This window comes from Symphalangus syndactylus, chromosome 19 (assembly GCF_028878055.3).
Source record: "Symphalangus syndactylus isolate Jambi chromosome 19, NHGRI_mSymSyn1-v2.1_pri, whole genome shotgun sequence".
Lineage (NCBI taxonomy): Eukaryota > Metazoa > Chordata > Mammalia > Primates > Hylobatidae > Symphalangus > Symphalangus syndactylus.
This window is the reverse complement of record NC_072434.2, coordinates 60,927,331-60,941,171: the sequence shown is the minus strand read 5'-3', so window position 1 is coordinate 60,941,171 and position 13,841 is coordinate 60,927,331. Positions and strand designations below refer to the sequence as shown.

The window sequence follows — 13,841 nt, the reverse complement described above, 5'->3', positions numbered from 1 at the left end:
TTTCTGCTTTCAACGTAAGTTTTAATTCTGCCATTGCTTTACATGTTTCCTTGCTTTCCTTATTTAAGGCAGACCCCTTTACATCTTTGTCTTTGTGGCTATCTTTTTATGATTCCACAAACCTACTTCATAGAGGCTTCTTTTTCATGAAGTCATGTCCCTTTTTTATTTTTGGTACACCATGCAAATATTTTATAAAACCTCCATCCCATTCTCATAGAAGTATTATACACAAAACTTCTGCCTTGGAAGGTTCTAGACAAGATTTCCCTTGTCTTATGCTAGGAAAAAGCCTTGTAACTTATGTTTTTCTATTTAAAAAAGGAGAGATACATTCAGACCCAGCTTTTCTCAATAGACAGGGAGAGTGAAATTTACTTGCCTCTTCATTCAGCTGTTTCCATACTAATAGCCTTCCTCTCTCAGAGGTAAAATCAAGGTCATCAGCCTTTAATTTTGTGCTGGTCTATTGAACTGAGGATGTATCTTCTGTTTCTTAGATGGTTCACTGGCTTAGGATGAGTGCGTCGAAGGTTAAAGACCTTATTTGAGCAATGAAAAATATGCTCCTATGCATGTACTGCTCCCAGAACTTCTCATGTGATAACCAGGAACATGTATAAAAGTGTATGTGTTTCTAGATTTTTCTATGTTTTGGACTCCCAAGTGTAACATCCACATGAGTGGAGAAAGAAGTGTTGAAGCAAATGGTGGAAACAGGGAGAATAGGCCAGAAATCTGGTACTTGTTACCCAGAAATGCTGCCTGTTTCTGTTCTCAAGAGCCTCCATATCATGCAGTAAGACATAAACAATGGAACGGAATCACAATCTTTTCCTGTTGTCCTAGGTTCTGTTCTGTTTCAGAGGGGTTGACATATGGTGCATGGCTAAGAATGGACATTTAATGGGGTCTCATCCAGACATTGATTGACATGTGATCTTTGCTCGTCTTGAACTTGTGCTAGTGGAAATATATTTAATGTATCTACATAGGTATATTAATTGGAGCTTGATAGTGCAGATAACAGGCACATTTAATAACCCAAGTGAAATCAAGTAAAGTTTGAAAGCATTTCATTAATATTACATCTTTAGGGCTTGACTTTATAATCAGCCTGCTCACTTAACAAACTAAAATTCAACATAAACTACAAATCTAGTACACTTTGCATTATACCATAGCAGCCACAAATTAATGAGTAATAAATAATGCTGTGAGCCAGTAGAAAATGATGCTAGTAACAGAAGAAACGTTTGCACTCACTACACCCATGGCTTTGCTGTACTTGACGAACATTATCATTCAGGAAAATTTTAAGGGATTTTAATGGTCAGTTACTGCCAATGATCAATAATGACCTCATTATTGCATGTGCTTACATTTTTGTGACATCAGAGGAAAGAAACTGCAAAACCCAGAATTTTCCAAATTAATTGCTAAAGGTCTTCCAATACAAACTCTTCGAACTACACTGGCACATCATACCCTTTTAACTGTTTCTAGAGCTAAAGTGAAAGCAGTAGTGTATTTAGGAAAAACAAAAAGAAAAACCTAGCATTCAGTTTTTATGCAAAATCACCAAGACTTTAATGTAAAGGGGTCCTTTAAAGAAATACAGTATTCTCAAAGCTATATTACTTTATATGGCCATATGCTGGGATCTCACATATAAATGAAATTGGACTTCGATAGCCATAAGGAGAAATGCCACTTTTTCCTCCCAATCCTTGGACTAATGCTATTTAACTTTTTTTCTTTTTTTTTTTTCCTGAGACATGGTCTCATTCTGTTGTCCAGCCTGGAGTACAGTGGCACGATCTCAGCTCACCACAACCTCTGCCTCCTGAGCTCAAGCCATCCTACTGCCTCAGCTTCCTGAGTAGCTGGGACTACAGGTGTGTGCCATCACGCCTGGTTAGTTTTTGTATTTCATGTAGAGATGGGGTATTGCCATGTTTCCCAGGCTGGTCTCAAACTCCTGAGCTCAAGTGATCTCAGCCTCATAAAGTACTAGGATTACAGGTGTGAGCCACTCTGCCTGGCCTGAGCAATTTTTGATGCATAATTTGACATGAAATTTCAGAAGGCTTGTAAGCCAACACTCCACCCCCATCCTAACAAACGAAGGTAATCATTTCTGTTTAAAAGCCTCTGAAAATAATATTGATGTAAGTAGAGCAGCATACTACTTCCTACCTAAGAAAATATGGCTGTTTTCATGTTCTCTTGTTAAAGAATCGTTGTGGGCAGATAATGAGAAGCAGAGCCTAAGGAACACAATGGATAAATTGGGAGGAAGAGGAGAAAAAATAATAGACTGGTCTTTGAAAGGATAAAGGTTGAAGAATTGATGAGTTATATTTGCAAGACAGTTAGTGATTGATTTTGGTATCTTTTAAAGGCTTGTCTACATTATAGAAACACATTGAACTAGAAGAGAAAGATGAGAGCCCTGATAAAAATTTAAGTATTATCCTGAGCCAGTCCTTAAGGGGAGCATGCTATGTAGCCCTGCTACATTGACAATGTATATAAAAGGATATCTATCTAAGCATTCTTCCAGGTATCAGTTAGCAAATGTTGTTAGCAAGTTAAAAAAATGTCTCTAGGATCTGTGTCAGGAAATGCCCTCATTTGTATTAGCCTAGTCTTCTCTCTAGGATTATGTTACTTATGAGCAGAAGTTGTTCCACGTATTGTGTACTTTTATTTTCACCTTAGTTTCCTTTCATAAGTGTTATATCAAAGTTCTGATGATTCATTGAATAATAATAAGTAGGAAAATTAAAATATTTAAAGGAAATTAAAAAGATGAGACTTTTATAAGACTCATATTCCTATATAAGCCTGCAATTAATTATGGGATTGGGAAAAAACACAAATTATTAAAAAATAAAAACTGCCCAGGTGCAGTTGTTCATACCTGTAATCCCAACACTTTGGGAGGCTAAGGTGGGAGAATCACTTGAGGCCAGAAGTTTGAGACCAGCCTGGGAAACATAGCAAGACCCTGTGTCTACAAAACACTGATAAAAGTTAACTAGTGTGATGGCCTGAGCCTGTAGTCCCAGCTACTTGGAAGGCTGAAGCAGGAAGTTCGCTTGAGCCCAAGATGTCAAGGCTGCAGTGAGCCAAGATTGCACCACTGCACTCCAGCCTGAGTGACAGAGCGAGACTCTGTCTCAAAAATAAATAAATAAAATAAAAACTATCACCACCAGCACCGCCAAAAAGGAGATCTCATAAGCTTTTTTTTAACATTTCCAAGACAAAGACTCTCTAAGCTTCTTTTTTTCTCATTCTAGAAAGCTAATGATAGAATTTTTTTTCCCCTGAAACCCTCAGCTACATTCACCATGTCCTGCATTTATTGTTGACAGCCGTTCAAGACCTACAAGGTGAAGTTGAATATTACACACTTTTTTGGAGTTCTGCTACCTCAAACGACTCTCTAAAAATCTTGCCAGATGTAAACTCTCATGTCATTGGCCACCTAAAGCCAAACACAGAGTATTGGATCTTTATCTCTGTCTTCAATGGAGTCCACAGCATCAACAGTGCAGGACTTCATGCAACCACTTGCGATGGGGGTGAGTCCAGATTCTAAAGGATATTTGCCTCAGAGATGCGAATGAAATTGATTGATTCTTGCCGGGGTTGAGATCAGTCATCCCTCCATTATAAAATTTCCGGTGTAGGAGGGAAAGGGGCGAGGGCTAAAATGCTTAAGTGCTCACTGTCGTCAGTAGCAGATCAATAAGCAGTCCCATTGAGACAGAAGCACAAGCTCTAATAATGAGATATTAGCCCAGTTTGTTCCTGTTCTTTTCAGTGTATACTTATTTTAGAGCTGAATTCACATCAATAAATGGTGACATTTAGAAACATTTTTTTTAAGATTTGCCCTCAGAAGCAGTATGTTTTTCAAAACGACAGCCAAACACAGTGAGAGCCCTCCCTGAGTCACCAGAAATGGTAGGTGGAAGTTCAGCCACTGAGAAAAATTGCCTATGACTCATTTCTAAGCCAGTTAGCAAGGGGGAGGAAGCAAGGGAAGCAACTTGTGAATCTGAAATGTGTTTGGAATGGTCTTTCTAATCTTTTTGGCTTTATAAAGTCTCATTATAAACATTATAATATCATTACCTCCCAAGCAAGTGTTCCAGGTCATTAGCAGAGCTCTTTAACTGTGGAACCCATTTCCCTTTGTGGTGCCAAAGGTCGGCACCTTTTGTTTATAAAATAGGGTAGATCACAAGGACAATTCTTCAACTAGTTAAGATGGGTTCTTATGATAAAAATAGGTCTTTGCATAGTTATTTCTGACATGCTTGAATAATTATGCAATTTAACGCTAAGCAAGATTTTTTTCTTATGTTAGATTTCATCATTACCTATGGTAATCAACATTCAAAATCATTTACATAATGACAATATTGCATTATTGCTTCATATTGCTTGAGTTACAAGCTAGTAACATCAAATGATTTTTCACGTTCCACCAGCCTCATTGTATTTGAGTTTTATTTTTTGCTTAAGGAGCAAATTTTATTTCCTTCCCTCCCTCCCCGCACCTTGAAGGTATAGAGTGAAGGGATGGAAAAAAGACAAAAAATAGATAAGTGTTAGTGGTGCAGATGGGTGACTAATTCATCATCATATCCCACTGGTCATATAGTATTGAAGATTAGCACTATGCTGGTGGTATAAAGCATTTTACCACCAATTCTTATGGTTTCTAACTGAGAGTATAATAAGCCAATTTACAGAGGACTACAGACTGTGATAACTTCATCAGCGAAAAGCAGATAAGCAACAAACCCTTTGCTAAACCTAAATACTAATCTGCATTTAGCTTAACATGTGCTTTTTCAGAGACAGCTGGAGTTTATTCAGTTTCTTCCTTTAATTCTAGAGCCTCAGGGCATGCTTCCTCCAGAGGTTGTCATCATCAACAGTACAGCTGTACGTGTCATCTGGACATCTCCTTCAAACCCAAATGGTGTTGTCACTCAGTATTCTATCTATGTAAATAATAAGCTCTACAAGACCGGAATGAATGTGCCTGGGTCGTTTATTCTGACAGACCTGTCTCCCTTCACTATCTATGACATTCAGGTTAGAACATTGTTTTTTGATGGTTAGGCTTATGGATATGTTAAATAAAACATGCCAGGCAATGTCTTCAAGTGGATATCTTCTGTCTTGGTTACAGATTATTTCATTGGTGGGGAAGGGAAAAGAGAGAAGGGAAATTGATCAGAATTAAATCTGTGTGCTGTAGGCAAACATGTGAGTCTCTGGAGAGAAGATAATGATAATATGGAAAACGATGGTGATGAGGATGGTGATGAAATTCTCACTGGCAAAATGAAGCTAATCATGTATTCTAAATAAATCTTGCTGAGCAGTTTTTACCTTTTCCCGGGATCTTTTACTGAAATCAAAATCAGAATCAGTTTGTAAATGTGGAGATGTTTTTTTCTCTTCCCATTTCTCCTATTTACTAATTTAATATCTCCAGAGGAGTTATGAAACTTCACTTGGTGTCAACTTCCTTTTTTGTAAGGGCAATGGACTAGATTACTTAAAACATTCTAGCCACCTCTAGCATTCTGTGATTCTGAATGCAACAGGAAGACATATATAAAAAACATAGCAGACAAAAAATATTAAAAGGTTTTAGCCGAAGTTGAAAGAAATATATTTATTCATCACTCAAAAAATGTTCTCCGCATATGTGAGAGCAATTGTGGTTAAAATTTTTTGCCCTTGGACTTCTTTGAGAATCTTATGAAGTCAGTGTACTCTGCCTTAGAAAAATATTTATGCACTTGTATGACAAAATTTAACCCATGATTTCAGAAAGTGCACTGATCACTTGAAGTCAAATTCATAGACTTCTTCAGGAGCTACTGGCCTTAAAAGTAGAAAAAGTATAGGGAATACTAAAGCATATAAAACAAGGAACTTATCTTCACAGAATTGGAAATCTTGTTGGAGTACCAAGCCATAAAAGATAACAAGGCTAAATGTGCAAATGAGTGATAAAAAAAAATCAGGGTATTTCAGAAACCCCACATTTACAGAAAGCTTGCAATTTACTAAATTTTTTAATGAAGCTGCTTCTAAAATTCGTAAGAGCTTCATAAGATAATTTTCAGAAGATATTAAGCACAGAAATTTTATTTGACCACAGAAACTTTTTACTGGTTCTATCCATTTAATAGTACTACCTCATTCAGGTTTCCATCTCCTTTTCCTGACATTTGAGGTTAAGACATATAATCATCTGGCTACAACAAACACTTTAGTCTCCCCTACTGGACTCATAGACCTAGCTTCCTAAGAAAACCAAATAAAAATATCTTTGAATACAGAAGAAGGGTACATTAATTATTTTTCTTTTTTTTTTATTTAAATGTATTTTATTTTAAGTTCCTGGATACGTGTTCAGGACATGTAGGTTTGTTACATAGGTAAACGTATGCCATGGTGGTTTGCTGAACCTATCAACCCATCTACCAGGTATTAAGCTGCACATGCATTATTAGCTATTTATTCTGATGTTCTCCCTCCCCTGATGCCCCCTCAACAGGCCCCAGTGTGTGTTGTTCCCCTACCCGTGTCCATGTGTTCTCACTGTACAGCTCCTACTTATAAGTGAGAACATGTGATGTTTGCTTTTCTGTTCCTGTGTTAGTTTGCTGAGGATAATGGCTTCCAGCTCCATCTATGTCCCTGTAAAGGACATGATCTCATTCCTTTTTATGGCTGCACGGTATTCCATGGTGTACATGTACCACATTTTCTTTATCCAGTCTAAAATTGATGAACATTTGGGGAGATTCCATGTCATTGCTATTGTTAATAGTGCTTCAGTGAACATATATGTACATGTATCTTTATAATAGAATGATTTATACTTCTTTGGGTATATACCCAGTAATGGGATGACTAGGTCTAATGGTGTTTCTGGTCCTAGGCCTTTGAGGACCCACCACACTGTCTTTCACAATGGTTGAACTAATTTACATTCCCCCCAACAGCATAAAAGCCTTTCTATTTCTCCACAGCTTCACCAGCATCTGTTGTTTCTTGACTTTTTAATAATCACCATTCTGACTGGCATGAAATGGTATCTCATTGTGGTTTTGATGTGCATTTCTCTAATGATCAGTTATGTTGAGCTCTTTTATATATGTTTGTTGGCTGCATAAATTCTTCTTTGGAGAAGTGTCTGTTAATGTCCTTTGCCCACTTTTTTTGATGGGGTTGTTTTTTTCTTGCAAATTTGTTTAAGTTTCTTATAGATTCTAGATATTAAACATTTGTCAGATGGATAGATTGCAAAAATTTTCTCCCATTCTGTAGGTTGCCCGTTCACTCTGACGATAGTTTCTTTTGCTGTGCAGAAGCTCTTTAGTTTAATTAGATCCCATTTGTCAATTTTTCTTTTGCTGCAATTGTTTTTGACATTTTTGTCATGAAATGTTTGCCTGTGCCTATGTCCTGAATGGTATTGCCTAGGTTTTCTTCTAGGATTTTTATAGTTTAGGGTTTTACATTTAAGTCTTTAATCCATCTTGAGTTACGTTTTGTATAAGATGTAAGGAAGGGATCCAGTTTCAATTTTCTGCATATGGCTAGCCAGTTTTTCCAGGACCATTTATTAAATAGGGAATCCTTTCCCCACTGCTTGTTTTTTGTTTTTGTCAGATTTGTCAAAGATCAGATAGTGGTAAATGCGCAGTCTTATTTCTGAGATCTCTATTCCGCTCCATTGGTCCATGTGTCTGTTTTTGTACCAGTACCATGCTGTTTTGGTTACTGTAGCCTTGTAGTATAGTCTAAAGTCAGGTAGTGTGATGCCTCCAGCTTTGTTCTTTTTGCTTATGATTGTCTTGGCTATACAGGCTCTTTTTTGGTTCCATATGAACTTTAAAGTAGCTTTTTCTAATTTTGCGAAGAATGTCATTGGTAGTTTAATGGGAATATCATTGAATCTATTAATTACTTTGGGCAATATGGCCATTTTCATGATATTTATTCTTCCTATCCATGAGCATGGAATGTTTTTCCATTCGTGTCCTCTCTGCTTTTCTTAAGCAGTGTTTTGTTTTCATTGCACACCATGATTCCCGTAACCTACCTGAGTTGTCTTAGCATGAAATATGTGGACTAATGTTTATGTTCATGATTCTTACGGTGAGTCCATGTATGCAGGTAGGCCATAGGCCAAATTATAAAATAGAAATCATGCTCCAAATAAATTAGAAATATAGCTATATAAAAAAGGCTAACACAAGAAGGTGATCGAGGATTTGCCGTATTGTCTTCTTCTGACCCCTGTTCAGGAAAGCTGAGTTTTCGAAAGTCACCTTATTCATTTGCTTTACCAAGACTCGAAACACACAACCTAGAAGTGAGAACACTGTGTGCTATGCATGCATGTGCAGCTCAGCTTTCTGACTCTGGATCAAGAGTTAACGTTTAAAAGTGTTCTATGGAAAAGGCTTTATTTATACCACTACTGGTTTGAGTCAGGTATAAATAACTCAAGCCAGTAGGTATAAAGCCTCCTCTTCTGGTAGCCTGAGGAGAGTGGAAACAGATGAAGATACAAAAGACCAAAGTAGAATCCAATAATAGAATTTTGTTATTAGTGCCTAAGATATTCTTATTCCTGATTACCATATTTTTTGTGAAGCTTTTTGCAGTCCAAGAATATTGTACTTGATATAGCTGTTGCATTTCTGGAAATTTGAACATCAAATTTCAGTGGTTTTCATTATGATGTCAAAGGTGATTTAGTTTCATTTAAAATAAGCATTTAATTGGAATGCCTAATACTTTAGAATTAAGGCTCTCTATGCTAACCCCATCGTAAAATAGCTATTGATTTTAAAGCACATAACACAATCAAGTATCTACTTTTTTTTTTTTTTTTGAGACAGAGTCTCACTCTTGTCACCCAGGTTGGAGTGCATTGGCACGATCTCGGCTCACTGCAACCTCTGCCTCCTGGAATCAAGCGATTCTCATGCCTCAGCCTCCCAAGTACCTAGGATTCCAGGTGCCCACCACCACACCAGGTTATTCTTTTATGTGTATTTTCAGTAGAGACAGGGTTTCACCATGTTAACTCAAACTCCTGACCTCAGGTGATCCACCTGCCTAAGCTTCCCAAAGTGCTGGGATTACAGGTGTGAGCCACTGCACCCAGCCAAGTATCTACTTTTTGAATAATCCCTTTATATGTCCCTTTTACAAAGAAATAATAATTTCATTTTTATTCAATTTTACCTCTTTTTAATATAAATATAGTAAGCTTTATATTTGTGTTTCATTCACATGTTATACAATATAGTTTTAGCACCAGAAATAGGTCCCAAAATGGAGACTTGGAATGTTAACATTAGTAACAATAAAAAAAAATTGGCACATTTCTCTAACATTTGAGGTTAAAACATATATAATCATCTGGCTACAACCAGTAGTCATTGGTCATTTTCCTTTGAACAATGAATCAAAAGAAATGTTTTCTGGAGAAACATTTTAATATACCTAAGTAGTTTAGAGCTTAAAGTTATGTTTAACATTTAGATGAGAAGCCAGTAGGGTACAGTGGAGAACAACTCAGATATCCCAAATCTTACCAGCTTGACAATATTCCCTGGCTTCTCTGTAAATTTGTTTAAATGGAGTTATGAGGAATCAATACAATTATTTGTGCATATATCCATTATAATATTTGGCACATATTAGATACATAATAAATTCAGTTGAATTGATTCTGAGTTATCTCATTATGTATCATAGAATCAAATTTTTCCAATATGTATAAAGTTCATTTTCATTAATTATATTACAGCGTTATATTTTAAGTTCATCTGCCTTTATTTCAGATTTAATTGGACATGCTCAGAATGTAGGCCCTTGATAGTGTTTAAATATCCACTATTAATACCTCAAAAGACTATATGGCATCAGTAAGTAACACAACTCATACAGCATTATGAACATATGCCTCAACTAACATTTAGGTACCCTATGAATAAAGTAGCATATCTAGTAAATACAAGAATCCCATTTGCCTTTCCTCAACCACCAAAGGAACAATCAGAGAACCATTTCACATAAAAGCTCGGAATTAGTGTTTAAGATTCATCAGTACCTAGCTTGCCTTCTCCATTTATGTATTATATGCTTAAAGTAAATTAGCACTGTGAAAATACATTTCTCTTTGGTTTATCCTTTAATTGAGAGCAGAATCACATTGCTTTATAAATGTTCCCAATCTTTTGTATATTCATTTCTCTCTCCTCCCTCTTGGTTAACGCGTTCCTTTTGTGTTACTAATGCTTGATGAACCACATTTCTAATCTTCAGTTATTCCACCCTCCTCGGTTTTTATTCAGATTAGGCGGCAGAATTAAAGGGATGAATGATGATTTTCTGCTGTGATTAAGGTAAAAATACAACTGCATCTGGAACAAATGGATATAAAATAGCTCAGCCATATTGGAAGGCTTCTCTAGGCCTCATTTTTCCTCCATTAGACATTAGCATTTAGGCTATTTGTTTTACAGTGTCAAGACTTCCAGAAGATACCATCATTACACTACTTAGTTATAGATTTAGAGAACAGTAAGCAGTGATAACCTATTATGCTTGCAAACTGTCACTTGGGCATCTTCCATTCCTTGACTATGCTCTTGAGTAGATTAATGTATCTTTCTCTTTCTGAATAGTTGCAACCAGAGAGTAAACATCATCATTCCCATTACTAAATCAATTGTCTTGATCCCAATTCTGTACCTTCCTCTGAGCTCATTCCTTTGGAGTCAGTTAACATCAAAAATGAATATTGATTAAACCTCAAGAGGCTATAGAGAAATACAAGAGATTCATGTGAAATGAGGGAAGGTGAGATTCAGACTATTGTTAGTAACTATTTCAAAAATGGTTGCATTTCTTTTTTCTAAACTAATGTTTGCAGGTTGAAGTCTGCACAATATACGCCTGCGTGAAAAGCAGTGGAACCCAAATCACCACTGTGGAAGATACTCCAAGTGATATACCAACACCCACAATTCGTGGCATCACTTCAAGGTACAAAATTTTGTGTCAGTTAAATCTAAGGAACTCTGATCAGAAGAAATGAAAATAAAAATCAAAAGTATCCTCTCAGCCATGACAATCTCATTTAATGGGTTATTATAAGTGTGTGTGTAAATCAAATTTTTGATATTATTTCACAGATGTTAATCTTCACTGGACATCCAATGACATTTAATCCTTAATTTCCCTGATTGCCCAGCCTCAGATTTCTTATTTAGTAACCTGTAAGCAAATACTTGAAATACATGTCTCCTTATTTGAATGTGTCCTTTAGTGAATCCTTTTGTGAAGCATAATAGAAGCTTAATTGTAATGACTACCTTCTAACTTAATCTTTTTGAAAAAAAATTGATTTTTATACATCAGAGTGCCCTAAAGCTAGAAATCTGTAAAATTGGTAGGGCAGATAATATTTAGATAACCATTACCAATTTTGTCAGCTTCTTGGTAGAATCACCTTATTTTTCCTTATTCTTTTGTTGCTGAGAAATGACCATAGTTTGAAAGCGAGTCTCTTTATTATTCATAATTAGTAACAACAATAATAATAATATTTGGTATTGTTTCCAAAGCTGAAAATAAGATGGTAAATTGTTCATCTGTTTGTATCAAGCTGAGGGTGGGAAAAGAAATCTTAGTGCTTTCACATTATACTTTTTGCTTAAGCCAGATGAATCACCCATCACTTACACATACAAACAACACACACACACACACACACAGACACATACACACACTGTATAATCAGTCTATTATTCATGTTTCAATTCTGAAGGATTCCTCTATGACATGTTGAAATTTCTAGATCTTAAATCAGTTAAAAAAATTAGTACTGGTTTTGGCAACCAATGGTTAAAATAATTAGAAAAATCCAACTAACCGGACTGTTAGCTGTTCATGGCAATAATCATATCTTGTCTCCTTGAGTATATCTTCTATCAAACACATGATAGATACTGATCTAATTTTTGGCATACTAATTAGTTTATAATCCCCCCAGCAGATAGCCCCCAACCTATTCACAGTATTATCTACTATGCAGGGGGAAAATAGTCATATTAAATGGGCATTAGAGACCTTTATTCTTTTAGCAAACACATCGGTGGCTATAATAATACAGAAGGCAAGGTCGGGCGCGGTGGCTCACGCCTGTAATCCCAGCGCTTTGGGAGGCTGAGGCGGGCAGATCACAAGGTCAGGAGATCGAGACCATCCTGGCTAACATGGTGAAACCCCATCTCTACTAAAAATACAAAAAATTAGCCAGGCGTGGTGGCAGACACCTGTAGTCCCAGCTACTCGGGAGGCTGATGCAGGAGAATGGCATGAACCTGGAAGGCAGAACTTGGAGTGAGCCGAGCTTGCACCACTGCATTCCAGCCTGGGTGACAGAGCGAAACTCGGTCTCAAAAAAAAAAAAAAAAAAATTTTATATATATATATATGGAAGGCAAAAGTAATACAAAAGAGCATAAGACACGATTCTAAATTTGCAAAGTTCCAGTCCACTGTGGAAGATACTCCCCTAAATAAATTTTTATAGAACAATGTGAAAAACACTATAATAAGAGGTTTAGATGTGCAAGAAGAACATAAAGAGAAAAATAGCAAACTTTACCCAGAATTATCAGTGAAAGCATCATGGAAGATGTGACATTTGAGTTCAGTCTTGAAAAGCTCAAGGAAGAATTATAGTTAGGTGGGTGGATGTTTTCAAATTCTTGTCTGCTGGCATCCCCATGACTCAAGCCCATGTGAATGACATAACAGAATATGCCTCATATTACATATTTATTTATAACTGAAAATAATATCTAAGCTTTATAAGAAATGGAACAAATGTGACTGTGTCTCTAGGTTTTTTTTCCTTTAAGATCATTGCACGTAATAACAGAGGACAAATATTTTTAGTTGCTATTAAAAATTGCTTGTATCCAAGTACATTAAATTGATAACAGAAACATTAAAAAGAGTATTACACAACAAGAACAAGGAAAGTGAGAGAGGAGACAACAACAGAAAAGAGATTGCAACACAATTTTGTAAGCAATATTTGTCAGAAAGAAGCAAATGATTGAATACAGTGGAGAAATTTACAACCAAAATATTGGTTGACAAAAGACAATAATGACAGGAAACAAACTGTTTTTTCCACAGAGAACTGGAGAGGCTGAGCACTTAGAAGTTTTAAGGCTGTAAAGAGGAGGAGAGAGGGTAAGGTTTAAAGCTGAAATCATGGGGTGAGACACAACTGTTAACAAATAAGTGTTTGGAATCCCAGATCTCTTGCATCTTTGCTGTGCATCCAGGGGTCTATTTCTCTTCCTCCACATGACAAAGTCCACCAACCAGGTGGTGGACTGGAGAAACTGAGGGCTACTAGGCAGAGGGGAGCTGAGATAAGACGCAGAAGTAAAAACAGTGATAAAGTGAGACTACAACCTGAATGGTGGGCTTTTTGGCTAAGTTTCCCAGTTCTGCCCTCAAAAGCAAGTAGACAAGTCATAAACACCTCCAGATAGGAAACTGAACATACTTTTCTAGAAAAAAAAAGAATGATCTCGAATAAAATACCTCCAGATAATAGCATATAGGAATCCCTAACAGTAAAAACAACTTGTCCTCTGGTCACCCAGTAGGGAAGTATGCCAATCAACAAGGCTCACCTACCTATAAAGCTTTTAGTTGGCTTTTTTTTTTTTTTTTTTTTTTTG

General features: G+C 36.4%; 1 protein-coding gene across 1 annotated transcript in view; it reads left to right on the top strand.

The window, feature by feature from the left end:
* USH2A (usherin) overlaps positions 1–13,841 on the top strand; it is an 801,829-nt gene that overhangs the window by 572,491 nt on the left and 215,497 nt on the right. Inside the window, exons 46-48 of the mRNA XM_055233796.2 lie at positions 3,384–3,593; positions 4,919–5,121; positions 11,006–11,118. Of these exons, the coding sequence (XP_055089771.1) occupies positions 3,384–3,593; positions 4,919–5,121; positions 11,006–11,118 (526 nt within the window). The remainder of the gene's footprint in view (positions 1–3,383; positions 3,594–4,918; positions 5,122–11,005; positions 11,119–13,841) is intronic.